Genomic DNA, 21,059 nt, shown 5'->3' with positions numbered 1-21,059 from the left:
TCAAATTGTGTTTGGAACAAATGAAAAGCAACATTAAGTTTTTTCAGTCTGTGATTTATTTCTTTTTTTAATTTGATAATTTAGTTGTACATCATGAAATACTTTTTAATTCATTTTATCTTTGTATAAATAAAGATCACTTTCAGCCTGATTGAGCTTGATGTCGATTCAGTTATTCTGCTTCAGTAAACTGTTTGTTTTTGCTTCGCTCTACTTTTATTTTTCACTTTAGATTCACTGGAAGAAGCTTGAACTTTAGAAATCTGTGAATAAACAAATTGTTTATTTCCATCTGGGTTTTGGACATAAATAAGATGCAATGCAGTCATACATCATGTTTCACTGACTAAGCTGCTGTTGTGTAGATTACATAAAAAGAAGCACAGTGTAATAATAAAGACACATTTTTAACTTTAACTTCAAAATGTCGTCTTTGCATTTTGATGATTAACTCGACTTCCTGCCACTCACTTCACCACACTGAGGTGTGGAAGTTAGAGAGATAAACATTTCTCAGAACAAGACTAATTAATGTGAGCATATTTATGTTTGTGAAAATTTGTTTCTGAGTGTCCAGACTGTCCAGCCCATAATCTATAAATCAGGTTGGATTTAATTCTGTCAGTTTCTATGTGGAAAAACTCCATTAAAAAACTCCTGGTGTATTTCTGCAGCAAATAACAAGTGCACTTATGAAATACATGATTCCAGATTATTTTACCCATATTCACAACCTAACATAATCTGTTTACATGTTGGCATTTGCTAGTAATCTACTTTCCATTTATTTTTCTGTTTTTCTTTTATACAGTTTTCTAAACTTCCTGCCTCTGCATCTATACCACATTACAGTGGAAATAAATTCAACCATAAAAAAAAGAAAAAGAAAAATAAATTATATATATATATATATATATATATATATATATATATATATATATATATATATATATATATATATATATATATATATATATATATATATATATATATATATAACAGTGGTTTAATGCACAATGTGTGGATTAAGAGTCAATATTTCCATACATGAAATGATTTCCATCTCAGAAATCTGTAAACAGTTAGTTGCAGAGTTTAGGTTTATCCTTTTGAAAACAATGTTTACAATGTTTCTTTTTGCCATGTATCATGGAGGATGTGTGTGTGTGTGTGTGTGTGTGTGTGTGTGTGTGTGTGTGTGTGAGTGTGTGTGTGTGTGTGTGTGTGTGTCAGTGGGAGGGGGAGTTTTATCACTATTTCCTTATTGCACACTTCATTTGAAAACATCCATATGAGGTTTTCTAAAAACTGATCGACAACCTGAAAATCTTCCTCAGATAAGTTGTGAGTAAACAATCTCATAATTACAGTTTATTTAAGTGAATGTTTGTATTTGATTCAAATTCAGTCAAAATATTAAGAAATAAAAAAAGCAAGCAGTTAAAAACAGATGGTCTCCTTTATTTATCCGAGTTATGAGATAAAACAATGTCAGTTATTGTTAATGTTAGTAATGACAACAGAAAACCCAGCGAATGTTTTAGGGGTGAAAATTTCTTACAACAAACATCCTAACAGAAAAAATGCATGAGCAGACAGTGATCTACATTTATTATGCTACTAAGACAGTATAAAGTTCTCCCAAAAGTTAAAATAAATCTTTGCAGAATGACAGACAATAAAAACCAAAGTCATAAATTTCCTTTCATGTATTTGAGTTCTTGAGAGTTTAATCCATTGTCAACTGATGTCCTACAAACAGCTTTCCTCTCAGAAAATGGAGTTTTCCGATTCTCTCAGTGGGATTATTTGGATCAACGTCCGTCTCTGCCTCCCTCTTACTTTCCTACTTATCGCTTTGTGTTGCCTGGTATGTAAAACCCATAAACAATCATTATTAAAAACATGTGGACATGTTTACTACATGTCCAGTTCTGTCTTTTCTTAAATGGTTCTGCAGGTGCAGCTGGATGGAGCTCCTGTCTCCTACTACATGAACCTTCTGCTCTCTAATCTGGTGCAGCTCATCATTCTGGTCGCTTTACCTCAACATCCAGATTATCACTGGAAACATCTGGACTCTGTTCACATCTATGCCTGCTGTGTTTTGGCTGCTCTCTACTTCAGGACGGTCATAGTTCTGGAAAGGTACCGGTGTGGTAGAAGTGCAACATTTTACAGCCTGAGTTTCTTCATGATTTTCAATCTCTTCTGTGTTGCAGGTGTTTTTTAATTTCCTTCTCGCTGCCATACAGAGTGACACAAACCAAAGGCCTGGTGATCGTCTGTGTTTTGATCTGGGGGTTCAGTTTTGGTTTGGGCACTCTGTTTTTAAAGTTCCTACATGGACTGTGTTTCCTGATTGTTGCACTCCTTCCTGCTCCTGTGTTCATTGTGTGTCTGCTTTGGACCCTCAGATCCATAAACACAAACTTATCAGTGTCATCTGAAGAAAAAGACAGAACTATGGGAATGCTTCTGGTTCTGCTGGTTCATTACACCGTCTCAATCTTCCCTGTGGTTATTTATTATATTTACTTAGGAGATTTTAATCGCTATTATTTTAAAATTGCTGATATTTTTCTGACCCTGTTTCTCCTTGGTCCATGTGCGGATTTGATCTTGTTTGTCTTCATGTGCAAAAGACTTTTTGACGAGCTGCTGGTGTGTTTCTGCAGCAGCAGGAAGGAAACCAGTGAAGGATCTGATCTCAGCAGCTCATCAGTTTGAATAATATAAAGATGTACGTTTACTTTTAATTTAATAAAACAACCAGATCCTATTTATATGCAAACATAAAGAATCAAATCACATTCATCTGACCAGGTGGAGATTTGAAATCATGTAATAAATTCTAACAAATGTTAAGGATGATGGGTAGAAAGGTAAAGCAAGTGGATTAGTCAGCAGAGAAAATGGATATAATTAAATTTATTCAAAATTACTGTGAAATTCAACAACTTCTGTAACATTTTTAGATTGTTGCTTTACATTTTTTAAAGTTTTTTTGCTTTGCAGGTTTCTGCTCTGGTCAAAATTTCCAGATTTCTTTTTTTTTTTATTTTGAAGGGAGAAAAGTTATCATGTGAAATTTGAGTAATGAAATTGTAACTGTGCCATGCTATAAATAAAGAATATCCTTGCTGTCACTCACTGTGTTGTGATATTGGAGACAAACATTTACTTAGAGGTTCGTTCTGCTAAATGTTCTTCAGTATGTTGATTATTATCTCAGTTTCCTGCCTCAGAAACTCTGAAGATACAGAGAAAAAATGTTTTTACGGTAAAAGAAAATAAACTTTTGAAACATTCTTCCTCCTCTGTGCGGCTCCTTCACCAGATTTTCTCACAACAAGGAAAACGGCACAGCAAGGTTTTGAACATGGAGGTCACGACCCTGCAGGAGGGATGTGAGACTTATGAAGAGACATTTTGGTGTGTCTTCATAAAATCCAAGGTCACATTATTAATCACACATTGACATCAATCCAATATATGACCATGTTTAGAAAGGAGGCATAAAGTAACGAGAAATTTGAAAATCTCCAATTCTTTGAGCAAAAATGTGTTTATTATGATAAAATGTTTGGATTATGTTTGCACTGAATGCAGAACTACATTTTGTCTAAGGATTCTCACTCTGCTTCCCACCAGTTATTATCCCATATAGTGTCTCTGAAAAACATAAAACTTTGTGCCAAAATGATTGGACCTTGGAACCTTTCACTCTAATAAACTGTAAAAAAAATCATTTTTATGCAAAAGGCTTTAATATGTACAGATGCAGAATTTCTTAAACATTTCCTGCTGCATTTTGATCTCTATCTCTGCTTCCTGCCACTCATCTCACCACAGCGAAGCTCTGCAGGCAGTGAAGAAAACCACTTCACAGTGAAGCAAAAAAAAAAAAAACGACCAAAAGATGATGAGGAACCGTGTGAATGTTTAATACGGACAACATTTGAGTGCAGGTGAAATGTCGTTTTAACATTTCTAACACTGAATCAAAACGTCACGACTGCAGAGCTGCTGGTTTCAGAAGTTGGATTGTTGAGCAGAGAGACATCCTGGTAAAAATATTGTAAGTAAAATAATTATTAACTATTTTTGATGAATATCTTCTGACTATTTAAAAATCTATTAGATAATTTTACTGTAACAGTTTTTATTAAATATTTATACTAAATAGCTGCATAAAATGTCTGATATCATGTCAATAAGCAAATAAAATGCTTTCATAATTGTTATTATTTTTTACAACAGGAGTTTTGACAAGTACATTCAGAGAAATGGGATTTGAGGATTATCTTAACGTGATGATTTGGATGGACGTCCGTGTTTGTTTCCCCTTCACTCTGCTGGCCATCGGTTTGTGTCGCATGGTGAGAAATTTACTAATTAAATGAATATTTTCTTTCTTTTGTTGAAATTATTTTCATTGCATCCCTGCCTCTTTTACAATCACCAACTAAATGAATAAACTTTTTACTTCTAATATACTGACAAAAACCAACATTTGACTTTTTTCTTAACATACAAACATAAATTTATCTAAAATAGATTGACCAGTTTTCTTATTATTTGTAGCATTTTTTTCATTCTTTTTCAAAAGCTGGAAACATGATTAGCTTTGAAGGCATGTTTTATTTAAAAAAATTAATGAATTAAATATTGACAGTGATGTTGTCATGACAACGTGTTCATTAGGGACTCCAGCAAATTCACTTCATGTTTAAACTTTTACTATATTGAAGTTGTCATATTTAATGTTATCAATATTAAAATGAAATACTGATGAAAACTTTCCACCTTCCTCAAGATTTTTGTTTAATCTCACGTTGTTACCTTTGACATATAATTTAAAATATTTGCTATTCCTGAAAAAAAATAAAAATAAAATAAAATAATAATAATAATAGTAGTATGATTATTTTAAATTACCCTCAGGACCAAATACTTTGGAATTAAACTGAATAATCTAAATAATAAAAATAAAACTGACTTTATTTCAGAAGATTATTTTAATTCAAGTCAAATTTGTTTGGGGGAAAAAAAAGGAAAATCATAAAAATCTAGAATTTCTTTTATTTTTATGACATCCATCAAATCTCTTTCTTTTGGTTTTAATGTTTTCCAAAAGTAAATATAAATATTTTCCATTTTTTAGCTGAAGTAGATCACACAATGTGATTACATTTGTAGGATTTTCATCACTAAATTAACCCGTTTTCAGGATCCATAAATCAAACTGTGTTTATTTCAGCCATAATGTGATTTGTTAAACGTTTTCTGCAGGTTCATTTTGACAACCTTCCTGCCGTCTACTACACAAACCTCCTCACCGCCAACGCAGCCCAGCTCATCACTCTGATTGCTGCTGTTGAAACAAAAGATGAGCGTTTTCCAAATTCCACATGTCTCATAATCTACGGTGGTGTTGCAATGGTCAGCCTGTACCTCAGGATGATCATCGCCCTGGAAAGGTAACAACTCTCTGTTTCATGAACAATCAGGGTTGCAGGTTTTGGCTGAGATGTTTACAGATTTCCTCCGTTTTGTGTTGCAGGTGTTTCTTCATCGTCCAGCTGTCTTTCATCAGACAAACTAAATGTTCTTTGATAATCTGTGTTTCTATCTGGGTTTTCTCCATGATGCTTTTTCCTCTTCTGATATTTTTTGACCTCATTTCTGTCATCTTTGTTTTTGCTCTCATTCCTTCGGTCATCTTCCTCTTGTGTCCACTCGGGGCCTTCGTATCTCTGCCTGGATTCGCCTCAGGATCTGCTGAAGGAAAACGTAGAATAATTGCAACTTTTGTTCTGTTGCTGATTAATTACTCTGTAACAATTGTCCCACCAGTTAGTTTCTTGACCTTTAGTTCATATAATTATTATTATTATCATCAAACACAGTTTTTTATGACCTTGTTTCTGCTCGGTCCTTTCATGGATCTGCTTCTGTTGGTTTTCATGCGTGAAGGTCCCGTCGACAAGCTGCTGGCCTGTTTGTGCTGCTGCAAGATGGAAACACCTGCAGCAGGAGATGACAGCAGATTATCTATCTGACTGCAGCTTATAGGTAGAAATAAAAGGAGAGACCAAGCAAATGAGCAAAATATTATATCACTAATGTTACATTACTTTAAGCTCTAGTAAAGTCACAACAATCAGTCTTTAACTCATAATGATGTGAACTTATTTATTAATCTTTAGATGTATAACTGTAACAGGTCACTGTCTGAATTAAAAAACGTTTGATAGAAACATATTAATTCATTTAAAATCAAATATGACTTTTTTCCAGCTCGGATGTGTATCTGGAAATGAAAAAGATTTTGTCAAAAAGAGGAGTTGAATTTTATTGAAATAGTTCAAAATCAATAATAATTTATCAAGCAGTAAAAATGTAAGTAACCTGATACACTTTCTGTCTCTGATCCTGCTGAAAGCCACCATGGATCCTTTTCAGGAAAACTTACTTATAATCACATATTATTTTAAAATGTGCAGCTTTGGTGCTGTGGCCAGTCTTTGCTTCAGGATGTGTGTTGCTGTAGAAACACACATTTTATCACCAAAACTGATTTTGCCTTTTGATACATTTAAAGTCAGTTTTACAGATATTTGTGCCGTAGTATTGAAGTTGTATTTCTGCCATTTGTTGCAGGTTATTTCTGATCTGCTGGACACAGCAGGACTTCATCAGACAGACCAAAGGTTCAGTCATTATCTGTGTCTCAGTCTGGGCGTTTTGTATTGTTCTTGTCTCAAATGTCGTCATCTTTAAGCTCTATTATCTGCTTGTGACAGTTGGCTTTCTTTCTGCTCCAGTTTTCATCATAAGTCTGGTCAGTGGTGTTTCATACTTACCTAATGTCTCATCTTTCCCAGCCGCAGAGAGACACAGAATTATGGGAATTTTTGTTATAATAATGCTTAATTACAGCCTATGCTTATTTATTTTATTTATACAGATCTGCACTCCCCTGAAATGACAGAAATTATTTTTGACTTGTTTCTCTTCGGCCCTTTCATGGACCTGATTCTGTTTGTCTTTATGTATAAAGAGGTCACTGACCAGCTGTTGATGTGCAGAAACTCCTGCAGAAGATTAGAAAATCAAACAACCTGTTAAAGTTTAGGAAAACGTGGACTGTAGATATTTACAAGATGGTAAAAAATGTTTGGTGGCGTTGAAATCAGCATGTTTAATCCACCCAGTCGAGCTCATTTGAAAATAAATAACTGAACACGTTATAAATTATACACATTATCATCAAATTTTATTTTTTACTCTGTTGCAAATTAATCTTAGCAGAAATATGTGTGTATATGTGTGTAAATATTTTGCTTGTCAGTTTATTATAATTTCAGTTTTATGCTGTAACAATGTTGATTTAGTTGCCATCTAGTGGCTGAATGTGGTACTACAGTTAACAGTTTGATGACGTCACAGAGGAGCGAAAACACGGAGTGGTCTCAGTTACACTCCAACATTTTAAACTCGAAGTTGGTCTTTGAAAGTGTTGTTGGTACCTTAACTAAATTTACAATTAATGTTTCTGTTGATTGGTAATAATTTAGTTATTTGAATTGAAGCAGCATTTTTGTTTTGTACAAACAGTGTGTGTGTGTGTGTGTGGGAGTTTACGTCTTACTGTGTGTTTTATATCATAAAAAGGCTGAAAATAGAAAAAGCTGTTTGAGTCTTGATGTGGATGTTCAGGAATGTGATGAAGCCAGAGTCTGGAAGCAGAATTTTATCATTAAAGTTTCTATCAGTTTTATGGGATTATGTTTCTGTGTTTTACCAAGAAAAATATGGGGAGGGCTCTAATTAGTGTTTGAGAAAGTTCCTGCTCTTTAGACTCTTTGTTTAAATTGAAATACCTGATCAGATCCAGTAATGAAGAACCAGGACTGCAGCCGCCTCAGAGCCTCAGTCCTGATTTAATCAGCTTTACCTGAAGCAACCTTTGTTCTTTGTTCCTCAACTTGAAATGTATTTTTATAATGCACATTGTTATTCTGCTGTCCTAACACAACAGACTATTCAGAAATCAAATTTGAATTTTAATACCACAATATTTTGCATGACAGCTGATAAAATCCTGAAGGAGAGTCGAGTACACGAACATGGAAAGAAGGACAGATATAGATCTTTTTATTATTTTTAGTTCATGTCCTGTATGTATGTTTGATGCTCTAAACAAAGTTTACAGTTAAATGCTGGAATAAAATTAGGTAAAAACTTTAAATTACACCAAATTTGAACTTTGATTCTTCTTTTAGTTTAGATAAATAAACATTTAAGAACAACTGACAAAATTAAATGTGAACCTTGTAAAGGTTTTCATACAATACTAATATTTTTTGTCATATTCCATTTGCAAACTAAACTTCACTGTAATTTACTGAAGTTGAACTCAAAATATAGCATAAATGTGAAGTGGAAGGAAAAAGACACTTGATTTTTATATTTCTGAAAAGTGTTGTGTGCTTGTGTGTTAACATAAGATCCTGAAACACTTTGTGCCCAGTGGGTTTTAGAAGATACATGATTATGAAATACAGTTTTCATGTATGTATTTTAATCTGAGTTGTTACAAACCTCTAAGCACACATCACAAACACACGTTTGAATTTCTACTCATATTAATTCTATTATTCTATTAACTATCATTGTATTGAGTTTATGTATTGACTGCAATTCATTTTTATAAATGCATTTATGCATTTATACTAACCCAAACTCTTACCAAAACCTAATTCACACCATACCTGTAACCATGACCTCTGACCCTGAACAAGATGGATTCACTGTATCACTGTTGGACTTTGGTCCCTTTAAGGAACTGACATTCTGTCGGATCGGCTGCCAAATCTGATGCTGTGAAAATTACAATCCTGTTGTGATGAACATTTAAAAATAACACACCTGCTCAGAAAAATCAACATTTAAAGAGACTAAAAGTTTCAGATGGATTTCTTAATCAGAGAATCTTCCAGAAACTTTCTGGCACCGTGTTTCTGTGTTTTCAGAATTAGTTTTGTCTTTATGGACTCGTCTGCATTTGTTTACAATCCCAGTCCTAAAAGAAACGTGGATCAACTCAGACTCTGAGAATTGATTTCCTTCTCATTCCTACAGACTTACAAGCTGTTCTTTGTTTAAAATTAAATTATTTATGTGATGCATCTTATTATAAAGCACAAAGTCTTCAGTTTCCAAGGCTTTGTGTTATGATGAGATATGATCAGTATTGTCTGAAACAGACTTTCTTTGTTCCTCAAAATAAATGTATTGTTCCAATGGAAATCATTTAATCTGCTGTTCTGACACAACAAAGAATTTCCATGAACTGAATTTGAATATTAATTTAAATGAAAATGTTTAGTGAATTCTGGGAATGAAGAGAATAAAGACTCAGATAGTATTTTAATATTTTCTGATGAATGTGTGAATTTATCAAAACTAGATTGTTTAGACATTACAGTAATTCTTACCTTTGAAAGATGGTCTACATTTATCACAGTGTTCAATTTTGATTTGTTTATCAAACATAAAAATACATTTAGGAAGAAAGTATGAAGAGAGTAACAATTGTTACTAGTTCAACTCAAACAGGTAACAGATGTTGTGTCTCTCTGGTTAAAAACACAGCAGGTGTGTCCAGATAACGTCTCTGTTTATCATTCAGAAAATATTTGCATGTCTTACATTGCTATAAATATCCTTCAGGAACGCAGAGAGCACAACTTCTGATGCAGCTTTGAAGACTCACTGAGGTTTGATAATTCATCTTTACATCTGTACAAATTCTTACATTAATTATGTGCATTATTCTTCAAAATGACTGAAAAGAATGATTTATTTATTTTATTTTAATTTTAACATGTAATGAAGATAAAACTGTTTGCAGCAGTGTTTGGATATATTTGGTGCATGAACATTAGCAGACAGTTAAATTAGCTAAAAGTCATTTTACAATTCATAGTTAGAAGTTTAGTTTCCACAAGTTCCAGTTGTTTTATTGTTTGTTCTTTTCACTTATTTACTTGGTCAGGATCATAATTTACTGGAGAAAATTATTTCAAATTTGATTTGTGTATGTTTAGGTATTTTATTGGTGTTTTTGGATATTATTTTATGTGTCAGTTATAGAAAAAATGCATATAAGTTAAGATTTACTTAAAAACATAATGACCCACCAAAACTGTACTTTTTTTGGTCGGGTCTCAGTAAAACGTCCATCTTGTAGTTCTTTTTCAATGTGTAAGTCCATTTTTTAATTTTAATAATTGTAAAATGACTAGAAGGGAATTATTGAATCTTTTTTAAAGCTCTGTGTTGTTCTGCTTCATGATTATCACTGACTTTCCCTGACAGGTTTTATTGTGAAGATGGATATCAGATACATCAATGCAACGGCTTTCATCCCAAACTATAATGGCAGCAATAACAGCTTTAACTACAATAACTCTTCCAACAATACAAAACCAGATAATTCCAGCTCTTCATTTTCATCTGAAGATATATTCTGCTGGAGTTATGAAACAGATTCACTGTTTACCATAATTCTTCTCTCCATCTGGGGTCTTTTAGCACCGCTGGCCATCTACTGGCTCTACTTTCAGGTTTGTTCAATAAAAACTAAACTTCAGAAATAAAACAACATAACATGTTATTATTTTTAACAGAAAGAAGGCAATATCTGTTTATTCAAGATTTTACTGATTTAGTTTAAACGTTTGAAGACTAAAGCCTCATTTTATATAAATAGTGACAAGTTGGAAAAAGTCTTTATTGACTTCAGAAGAAACTTTTCTTCTTCTCTTCAGTCACTGAGATTATTAACAATCAGTAGAGATGAAAATTCTGCACATCTATGTGTCTATTAAATGCTTAATCTTTGCTTTTTGTCTGACTTTAACATAATTTTAGCCTCAATATTTTAAGCTTAATTTATGTGATTGTATTTAGTTTCATCCACATCAAACCTTATAGTGATTTTTATGTTGCTTTGTCATTGTCTTTGTTAATCATTAAGTATTTTAGCAAAAATATCTAAAACCTTTTTACTAAAAAAGTTTTAGCAAAACAAAATTTTGACAAAACAATTTTTACAAATTTATTTTGACAAAAATCAATCAGTAAAACAACTAACATATTTGAATGTATGCCCTGTTCTTTTACTGATTTATTATTATTATTATTATTATTATTATTATTATTATTATTATTATTATTATTATTATTATTATTATTATTATTATTATTATTATTATTATTATTTTAATTTAATTTTACGTAACCCTCATTTTCTGCAGATCCGAAGAGATCGTGTCGTCCCAGTTTTCATCATCAACCTTCTAATTTCAGACATCCTTCAGATTATCTGTATGATTGTTAATGTGGGAAGTTTAAAGGACAATTTCATAATTTATTCAGTCATTTATTATGTCTACAACAGTGGTGTGATTGCCAGTGTTTTCTTCATGACCTTCATTGCCGTGGAAAGGTAAATTATTGTTTTTTTGTTTTGCCTTTTTGCTAAAGTTTCTCTTTCTATTCCTTTGTTCTATAATTTTGCTTTTGAATTACAGGTATCTGCTGATTTCTTGGCCTTTTTGGTACAGATTCCAGCGAAAACTCAAGGTTTCTGCATCAGTCAGTGCTGTGATCTGGATCCTTTGTGTTTATATTGGTTTAAATAATGGAGCATGGGTGGCACCCTTCCTGGTCCTTCCCATCCCTCTGTTAATATTCTTCCTTGTGCGCAGTATCAAAGCTCTGTCTACATCCCAGAGTGTCCCACCTGATGAAAGACGACAAATTATAGCTGTTTTAACTGTGGTGTTGTTTGCTTACTTACTGACATTCTTACCACAAATTCTTATGGAGTTTGTGTTTTGGGGAGGGTGGTGGTGGTTGTGGTGGGATTTCAATGATCCCACATATGACAACTTCACCAGTGTGTCCTGTACTTTAATTCAGCTAAATCCTCTGACAGACTTGCTTCTATACATTCTTATAAAGAAGTGGGTCCTTGACAAACTGCTGCCCTTCCTGTGTTGTTGCAGAAAGACTAACAATGAGGACCAGCAGACAAACAGCATCACAACAATAACGATGACAACAACAACAACAACAACAACAACATGTAGCTGGTCGGCTTCTCAGAGCCAGACAGACGCAGAGAATAATCCCTGAAGGGTGAAATTAAAACTAAAGACAAAATCATTAAATTCTGTAAAAAATCAACCTGCATATAAAAACTGTTTTCATGACCAAATCAACTATTGATCTTTAGAAAGATGTAAATAGTTTATTAATTAAAACATATTTAAAATGTGTCTACAATGCTTTTACTTTTATAAAAAAAACTGGTTTATAGGAAAAACTACAAATGTTAAAAAACTATTAACATATATTTTTTAAACTTGACTGTGTCTCTGGGTCTTTGTTTAGGAATTATTTATCTAAACCTTTCATTTTTCAGAACATGTCAAAGTTTCTACAAAATATCTTATCAGGAGAAATTGGTAATAATTTATGCTTTTTAGAATAATTTTGTTTCTTCTGTAGAGTTTTTAGTGTGATGGAAGTATCTGGTACAACTACAAAATATCTTTGAGAACATGAAAACTTGCATAAAGATGAAATTGTAAAAAAGAAAAATACAAAAAACGTACAGATTTCATACAATTTAAACAGTTTTTTAACCTCAGCATGCAGCAGTTTGACTGCATAACCAGTTGATTTTAAAGTTAGTGAAACTGCATTTCACACAGAAAATAAAAACTAACTAAATAAATAAAACATTTTTATTAGTGAGCAACAAGGAGACGTAAATGGGGATTAATGGAAGAGCAACACAAGCAACCAGTAATGAGCAGCAACATCCTGTGAGATTTTATATAAAGGAAAGATTCAGGAATAACATCTGATGCAGGTCAGCTAATCCAGAGGGTTTGGAACAGCTGTGGAGGAAAAAATGGGAAAATATGGGAAAATATGGGAATATTTAATAAACAGAGAGAATTCAGATTGACAAAAAGAAAAAACTCCAGACCAGGAGAAAAACATTAATACTGATCTGAGAGGAAAAACTAAAATAAACTGAGAACAAAACACAAGAGATAAACATAAACTATTAACTCATATGGAAACAAACAGAGAGAAATGAGCTGAACATTGGTTAACATTTTAAACATACTGAAATAACAAAGAAATGTTTAAAACATAAATCCAAATTAAGACCAAAACCGAAACAATCAAGGATAACAGTGAGTGTGACCTTTCACATAAATAAACATTTTTTCTCAGACATTATTAGAATCAGAGTCTCTCTGCCAGTCAGCCTCTTCCAGATGAACATAATATTGTTTCCTGATGAAACAAACATTGAAGAAACATTTGTTCTTTTTTAATTCTACCCAACAAATTCTTTGTCTTGGTGAATGTTGGCTTTGCATGTATTAAACATTAAATATCATTACTATTTACATTATACTTGATTTAATAACAATAATGTGAATTATGTAAATGAATATGGAAAATACATAAATAAAAAACCTTTGGTTCCAATCTTGTTCTAATTTTTTTTTTTTTTTTTTTTTTTACCATTTCTTAAAACAACAAAAAAAAGTGGTTGTAAAAGACGAGTTTAAAACTCTGACCTGAGGGTAAAAGTCCAAACAGTTTGTGTGCCGTTTAAAGAGAAGTGGAGTTTTGATGATTACACTGAGCCCTTTGTGACAACTGAGGATGAAGAATCTGCATCTTCACATCCCAGACGAACCTCGTCTGTTTCCAGGGGATGAGACTCAGACCTGCAGGAGCACATCACAAACATCCGGACATCATGCCTCTGATGATGGATCTGAGATCATCTGTCCAAGCTGTCAGCCAATGAAACAGGCACAGTAACATTGCTAGCCAATGCAAACACACCAAACGGGTGGATGAACCCAATCTGGAAGTTGTTCTGGATGTACCAGGCTTTACATCTCCATAATTCATCCTGATATCTTGCCTGATTTATTTTTAATTTTTTTATTTTACAATCATGTCAAACAAGAAGCCAGAGTGTTTCAGGTGTGGCCTTAAAGGGACAGTACTATTTATTATCCAGGCATGTAGTGCCCTTTGATGGCACATTCAAATAACTATTTTACTTTTTACTTACTATAAAAATATCTCAAATATGACTTAAAATAAATTTGGCTTCATAATTTATCTAATTGAAATTGGGCCTCTGTCTCTCAAAGTAACTCCTGATCTGTCTGACACTCTTCCTTTAGGAATCATCATCACTACTCTATTCACCCTTCACCAGCTTTGTGCTGAGAATTAGCTGGTATGATTCGCTCAGCAGATGTGCAGTTCCACCAGGTGTTTGCTAATTGCTGCTGACTAGTCTGAAGGAGCTGAATGTGGGAGTTGTGGGGAAGGGATGATCTGTGGGGCGCTGTGTCTTAAAGGTGGTGCTCAGTAAACCAGGAGTGTTGCACAGCTGAATGGTTGCCATGGAGATTAGACATGCTTTTATAGTTCCTATTCTTCTTAGCCATATTTCTGCTGTTTAATCACTTAGTGCCTCAGTAGCTTTGGCATGTTTTATGTGAAACACAGATGGAGTTTCAGACTGAGGGACGCGGGCCGTTACTGGAGACATGATGTTCTGCTGGAGGAGCAGAACTAGGCAACGGTCAGAAAGAACTGCCCGCCATATTTTAGCTCAGGATCCATGTGCACCACAATGAGTGGTGAGGGGGGGTTGGCCACCTCACCAGAGGGACTGTCTATCAATTTCATCTGCTTCCACGCTTGCTGCTGCACGCTTACACAATCCTAATCAACACATAAGATCAGCTCCAGTCACACATAGTCATGAGTAAACTGATAACAGCAGGCCGACACCCTTTAGCATGCGTGCAGAGTGAAGCATAGAGTGCAGACTTAGCACTTTATTCTTTAACTCTGTCAACCTGAAGATCTGCTGAGTGGAGCCCAGTGACTGATATTTTTATGAACCGTCTCTGTTCCAAAATGAGTTTGTATTTCACACAGCGTCATCAAGGATTAGATATTTTTATACATAGCTAATAATCTGTGTATTACTTAAGGTTGAATGAAGACACAGAACCAGAGTCTGGTCTCACCTGAAATAAAGATCTTTACTTCAGGTGAAATAAATGTGATGCAACACACACATTGTGATACACATTGTGTCACAATGAGATTTACTCAATGTGAGAACTTAATCTTTAAGTTGTTTCGGATCGCAGTTAAATAGTGAAATAATTTCTTAAAGCATCACATTTTTACAAAAAAAGAAACCCCCAAAAAATAAACCCATAAACATACAAGAGCGAGGTGTCACAATGTGTGTCACAATGTGAGGAATGTGGTTGTGCACATTGTGCAGACAGGAATGAACCTCAAACGCTGCTGCACACACACACACACACACACGCCCACACACACACACACACACACACACCTGGGTTTACTGAACACCACCTACAGCTCATCCTTAGAGCTGCAGTTTCCTCACACACACACACACACACACACGCACACACACACACACACACGCACACACAACCTCAGATTGATTCATGGCTGCTTCATTCACACAACCTCAAAATAGAGACAAAACCTACAATGCTGGCAGCTGGACTTTGTCTCCACAAAGTATTGACTCTGGGGGTGAATACTTTTTCACAACGCCACCTGAGGCTGCTGTCAATGTGCTACATAAATGAACTTTGACTTAACTAGACGTGACAAAGAACTTACAGGAAACATCATTTATAAATAAGATTTCTTCAATACTGAGGTTTTTTTTTTGAAGGAGGAATTAAAGCCAGTGCATTAACAAAGCTTAAATTTAATGACTTTTGTGTAACCAGCTCTCCTAGCAGCTACAGAAAAAAAAAGCTTAATTTGAAGCTTGCAAAACATCAACTTCCTTTTCCGCTGACCAGTTAGACAGATGTCAGCGATGTGGGAAGTAGCTGAACAAATTTAGCCAAGCAAAAGGTAAATTATCAACTTATTAGATTATTGGTTTGAAGAACATTGTTTATCATCGTAAGATTATTGTCTGTTGGTTTGCTTGATTGATATACAAATTAGTTGATGTGTTTATTGTTGTAAAACTGTTGAAACCTTCTTAATGCAAGGCAGAGCATAACCATTGTTATCAGTGTTGAACTCCTGGTTTTGCTTTTTTGCACAGCTTGAGCTTCTCTTCCATTTTAAAATGCTGCCTAATTAATCTTGAATTAAATTTTATCCATGTGTCATTATTTATTATGTCTTACAAATTAGGTTTATTGTGACATTCAGTTTTTGTCACAGACAAGAGAAAAGTCTTGCTTTGCCTTTGTTAACCAGAATATTATATGCAGGTAAATATCAGCCCAGTGTCATCTGAGATGTGAGATTGTTGTACTTTAAACCTCTGAAAGAGGGAAAGAGGCAAAACCTCATTCTGAATTATATTTTCCATCACAATGAATATTATTGCTCACCCTGTAAGACATTAACAGGTGTCTTATGGGTATTATTTCACAGAAGCTGCTCTGTCATGAAATAAAATTTAGAAGTGTATTTTTTGTGAAGCACTTCTCACTTCACTTCCTCTCTGTTTGACAGAACCCACTTCATCTGACCACATCTCTTTTCTCTTGTGTAAAGGACTAAGAGGGAGGAAGAGAAAAATAAGTTTTAATCTTAAGAGTTATTGTTAATGAGTTTTACATGAAATGAATGAACTTAGTTTGTTGAAACAGTGCAGTTTAGCTGTAGGGATGCCAACAAGAAGGGACCCATCAGTCTCTGTTACCCACAGTTGGTCCACCACTTATCTGATTGTCACAGCCCACATAAAAAACAAGATGGCTGAAGAAGTTTTAGCAGGAGAGACCAATGCAGTACATCCTGCATCCAGCATGCCCATACTGGTTCCTGTTGCTGCATCTGTATCTGTTAATGTGAAATGTTTCCATGACTACAGCTTCGCTTCTTTAACATTTACTGAAGTTAGAGATGCAGAGAGGCGCTGAGTGTCCCATAACATGCATGACTTAAACTGTTGGACTTAATGTAAAGAGGTTAAAGGTTAAATGTACATTAAAGGAGAACTGAGAGGATATTTGTTGGCACCATATGGTGCTTAGTTACAATTTGTGGTTTTGAAAACTGATAAATTTTGTTATGAGCTTAAAGGATGTTTCCTTCCTGCTGGTAAAGATAATCAACTTATCAAACCATCTCCTTAACGCAGTCAGATGTCATTGGTCAGCCTGTACGTGTTGTAACATGCAAACACAGTGTGCACCGGCTGCAGACCTGATGAGGAGGATAAATGATTGAGAACGAATCATTTCAGGACCTATAAACTTTGAAACGGTAAATATAATTTTATATCATGAACAGAAATTAGGAAAACAGATTGAATCTAATGCTGCTGAGGAAAAATATATTCTATTTGTTCAATTCAATGAGAAAACAGATCAAACATTATGTGTCAACAGTTCCAGGTAGAAACTATCCACTTGCTTCAAATATGGATAATTTTTCATAGAGAATTACAGAATAACAATCTATAACTGATAATCAGGCAACTAAGTAAACCTTTTTGAATTTCAGAAAATAATATAATTATTCATTATTTTGCTCATGCAGGTTTGACACTGAAGGATGGAGAATATCGTCGTCAGCAACACCTCATGGAACCAAAGCGTCGGTCAGAGCATCACCAACAACAGGAATGTATTTGTAAATAATAACGGTGATGAAGATGAATACACCAAACGTGTTTTTCAATATGTGGACGTGCTGGATTGGATCACTATTTGTGTTGGGCTTCCGTTGACTCTGGTGACGATATTTGCTAATTTATCAATGGTGAGTCCACAGTTACTACACAGCAAAGGCAAATGTTCTTTTATGTAATTAGTCAAGATATTATTATTAATCTATTCATTACTTTGCAAAAGGCAGAAAGATTCCTAATAAAAACGTAAATTGTAAATTACTCACAGTGAGACAATTCTCATTTGCATGTTTTTACCAGTTTTTGCCGTGGCGTGTCAGTGAACACCTGACCGCTGAGACATGAGATCTTCAACAGTACAATGATTCCTGGGGTTGTAGCCATGAATTTTGTTTGGTAATTCATCTGAATCATTTTATTTTCTCCTGTTTTTCTCTAGCCGTCTCATTTGATTCGACCCACAGGAGATCATAGGAATTTTTTTTCATAATTTGTGTATTACCTTGACAAAGTTGTCCTTGTTGTAATGGTAACACACACATCAGCATAAATTACATTTTATACTCTTTCTGTTCTGTCATTATTCATAGTGATCTGTTGTAATTCAGTAATTTATTCGGTAAAGGTAAGCCTGAAAAGTTTGACTTGTTGACTGAAGTGGTGGGGCGACATCCAGCCACAGCAGGTCTCTTTCAGGCTTGGTGCTTTTGAGAACATTTGGGGAAGCCAGAGTTGATCTCCAGCTCTGGCCATGAATATTCCTTCATCCTGCTGCTGGGCGGACATTCTCTGTCATCAAGACAATAAAAACACATGCCAGGAATACAGCAGGACAGAAGCATCTCATGTCATGTCTGTGGAACTAAAATCTACCAACTACAAAGACTTTGGTCTTTATCTCCTTTTCTTTTGTCCCTCTGCAGGTGAAGAAAGATCATGTTGCTCCAGTTTACGTCCTCAACCTTCTGATCTCGGATCTCATCCAGTTCTGCAGCAGAATTCCTATGCTGTTACATAAAGATCCTAATGGCTCCTTTCTTTATGGTTTCCGGTTTGGCTTGATAACCAGTGTTGGATTCATGATGTGCATTTCCTTGGAAAGGTAACTATCTTCATTCCTTTGTATCTGTGTTTCTGTCTGACATCATTACATCAATGCCCAACAACTTTTGTCTTTTATTCCAGGTATCTGATGGTTGCCAAGCCGCTGTGGTACAAAATGAGAAAAAACATCAAGACATCTGTGTTGGTCTGCGTTGCAGTCTGGATCCTTTCTGTTATTTTTATCTTGAGCGTTTATCTTCCCCTGGAACTAAGGACCAGTGCAACCATATTGGGTTTGTTTCTCCTCCTCCCTCTTCCCTTGTTCATCCTCTGCCTGGTTGGGACCATTAAAGCTCTGTCTGAAATTCGCAGTGTCGCTCCTGATGAGAAACATCGAATCTTTTCAGTCCTGGTTGTGGTGTTGCTTACATATATTCTATTTTTTCTGCCAGTTGTATTATGTTTGGTTTCGGAGGAAGTTCAGAAAAATGTCATTTTTGAAGCTGTGGCTGCCGTTTGTCAATGTCTAAATCCTCTTGCAGACTCAGCTTTGTATATTTTTCTGAGGAAAAGTGCAGTTGATAAGATTTTAGCTTCTCTGTGTTCCTGTAAAAGGTCTGAGAATCAGAAGATCCGCAGCAACGATGATGAGAACATGTCAGCTCTGCACACTGCAGCTGTTTCTGTGCCATAGATGGAGAAATATCTGTACATCTTACTTTCTCAGACTGTTGTTCTGGATTTCTTGCAAAAGAGATTGATTTCCTGTGATCGATTTTGAATTCTTCATGATTCTTTTAATAAAACCCAAAAACTGAAGAAATTAAATGTTTCCCAGCTGTTCTATTTCAGAAACTGAGTGACTTCTCTGTTTACCTTTGATGCCCAAAGAGCCTTTTATTAGACTTTAAAATATATAGTTGTCTGTCTGGAGACCTGCCTCTTGACACTAACATTTAACTAACAATCACAGTTTAGCTGAATATAATGACATTGCTGCTGTCAGTCACATAATGGCTGTTAGCCGATGCTCATCCTTGACATGTCCTTTAACCCCAGTGTGACGTGGAACTGTGCAACGTCCAAGATATAATCAAGAATATTATTTTTCTTTTCAAGAAAGCTATTTGTGAAAAAAAATGTAGGCTTGATATTTTAGGTACATAAGGACATTTTTATTAATTTTCTTTCATAATTGTCATTTGTTTCGGTCATTGTGTAGCGACGTCAGTTGTGAATTAAATATCAGCTGATGCCTGAATATTATATTTCAAACTTTTTTAGTTTTAATTTTATTTAACTTTTGAAAAAAGTCCCAACTTTTCTGGACTTTAGGTTAGCTTTTATATAACATGATATGAATATATTCGCCTTTTCTGACTTCTTGGTAGTAGAAAAATGCAACATTATAAAGAGTTCAAGTGTTTCAAAAACATAAATTACACCTTTAAACATTTCCTAGAGACATCAGTCCTCTAATCCTGGAAACGTTCTTCAGATGACAGAAGGCCAACTTTGTAACTGTCTTTATGTGGCTCTGAAGGTGCAGGTCAGAGTTCATCACTACTCCCAGGTTTCAGGCTGATCTCCAGTTTCCAGCTGCAGTGACTGAAGCTGTGTGCTGACTCCAGGTCGATCCTCAGGTGTGTTTGTGCACGACAGCAGATAATCTGGAGAATCCAGAAATACGAAGAGAGGGGACCAACTCTACGAAATATGTCCCAACAATGAGAGGATAATTTTACCTGTGATGTTAATAAAGTATGAAAAAAAAGAAAGAAAACCAAAACTTTGTATACTTCATCATCTTTAGTTATATGAAATAAGATAGGAATAATTTTATATTGCTGTTAGTTTCAGTGGAAGAGGATCCAGAAAATGTCAGATTTTTGCCCCAGAACGTCACTGAGGACGTTTTCATCTCCCTCCATCTCAGTCTCATCTCATCTATACTTGTTTCTTCAGGGATTTCAAACTTATATTTGAAAATACATGGAAAATATTTTAAGATTAAATTCTTTAAATACATAATTCTGTCACTTCTTTACATATCACTTATATTCCTGTAAATTTACTTATATGATAAAAGATGAAGAAAAAAATCTAAATGCAGGCAAAAAATTACATTATTTTAAGCTTTACATTGAGCTTGATTGCATTTCGTTCCTGTGTATTGAACCTCAAAGAGCATTGTCACATATCTGAGAAAGAAAAATTCAACATT

The 21,059-nt window shown here is 34.5% G+C and overlaps 2 protein-coding genes and 1 long non-coding RNA gene across 4 annotated transcripts; all 3 read left to right on the top strand.

Annotated features, from left to right (window-relative positions):
- Positions 1–1,287: 1,287 nt before the first annotated feature.
- LOC122842577 lies at positions 1,288–2,153 on the top strand. The gene is made up of 3 exons (XR_006372585.1): positions 1,288–1,344; positions 1,763–1,870; positions 1,961–2,153. It is a non-coding gene; the product is annotated as an uncharacterized LOC122842577 (long non-coding RNA).
- A 1,840-nt stretch (positions 2,154–3,993) lies between these two features.
- On the top strand, positions 3,994–6,938 carry LOC122842456. Its single transcript, XM_044136358.1, has 4 exons — positions 3,994–4,081; positions 4,264–4,382; positions 5,296–5,483; positions 5,567–6,938. The coding sequence occupies exons 2-4, from the start codon at positions 4,290–4,292 to the stop codon at positions 6,063–6,065; spliced, it is 780 nt and encodes a 259-aa protein (XP_043992293.1). The 5' UTR covers positions 3,994–4,081; positions 4,264–4,289; the 3' UTR covers positions 6,066–6,938.
- A 9,056-nt stretch (positions 6,939–15,994) lies between these two features.
- Positions 15,995–19,636, top strand: LOC122842430 (G-protein coupled receptor 4-like). Of its 2 annotated transcripts, XM_044136268.1 has the most exons (5): positions 15,995–16,050; positions 17,300–17,424; positions 17,701–17,922; positions 18,715–18,893; positions 18,977–19,636. In XM_044136268.1, exons 3-5 carry the CDS (start codon positions 17,716–17,718, stop codon positions 19,527–19,529), a joined length of 939 nt encoding a protein of 312 aa, XP_043992203.1. In that variant the 5' UTR covers positions 15,995–16,050; positions 17,300–17,424; positions 17,701–17,715; the 3' UTR covers positions 19,530–19,636. The 2 variants fall into 2 exon arrangements, with proteins under 2 accessions (XP_043992203.1, XP_043992204.1); XM_044136269.1 differs by lacking the exon at positions 17,300–17,424 and having other exon boundaries at positions 16,001–16,050.
- The last annotated feature ends 1,423 nt before the right edge of the window (positions 19,637–21,059 follow it).

This window comes from Gambusia affinis, linkage group LG13 (genome assembly GCF_019740435.1).
Source record: "Gambusia affinis linkage group LG13, SWU_Gaff_1.0, whole genome shotgun sequence".
Lineage (NCBI taxonomy): Eukaryota > Metazoa > Chordata > Actinopteri > Cyprinodontiformes > Poeciliidae > Gambusia > Gambusia affinis.
This window is presented reverse-complemented; position numbering and strand designations above follow the sequence as displayed.

Excerpts from the sequence above, each read along its gene's own strand:
- LOC122842456 (XM_044136358.1), top strand. The coding sequence starts at position 4,290 with ATGGGATTTGAGGATTATCTTAACGTGATGATTTGGATGGACGTCCGT. Across the intron at positions 4,383-5,295 it reads CCATCGGTTTGTGTCGCATG|GTTCATTTTGACAACCTTCC; the intron begins GTGAGAAATTTA and ends CGTTTTCTGCAG. Across the intron at positions 5,484-5,566 it reads ATGATCATCGCCCTGGAAAG|GTGTTTCTTCATCGTCCAGC; the intron begins GTAACAACTCTC and ends TTTGTGTTGCAG.
- LOC122842430 (XM_044136268.1), top strand. The coding sequence starts at position 17,716 with ATGGAGAATATCGTCGTCAGCAACACCTCATGGAACCAAAGCGTCGGT. Across the intron at positions 17,923-18,714 it reads TATTTGCTAATTTATCAATG|GTGAAGAAAGATCATGTTGC; the intron begins GTGAGTCCACAG and ends GTCCCTCTGCAG. Across the intron at positions 18,894-18,976 it reads ATGTGCATTTCCTTGGAAAG|GTATCTGATGGTTGCCAAGC; the intron begins GTAACTATCTTC and ends CTTTTATTCCAG.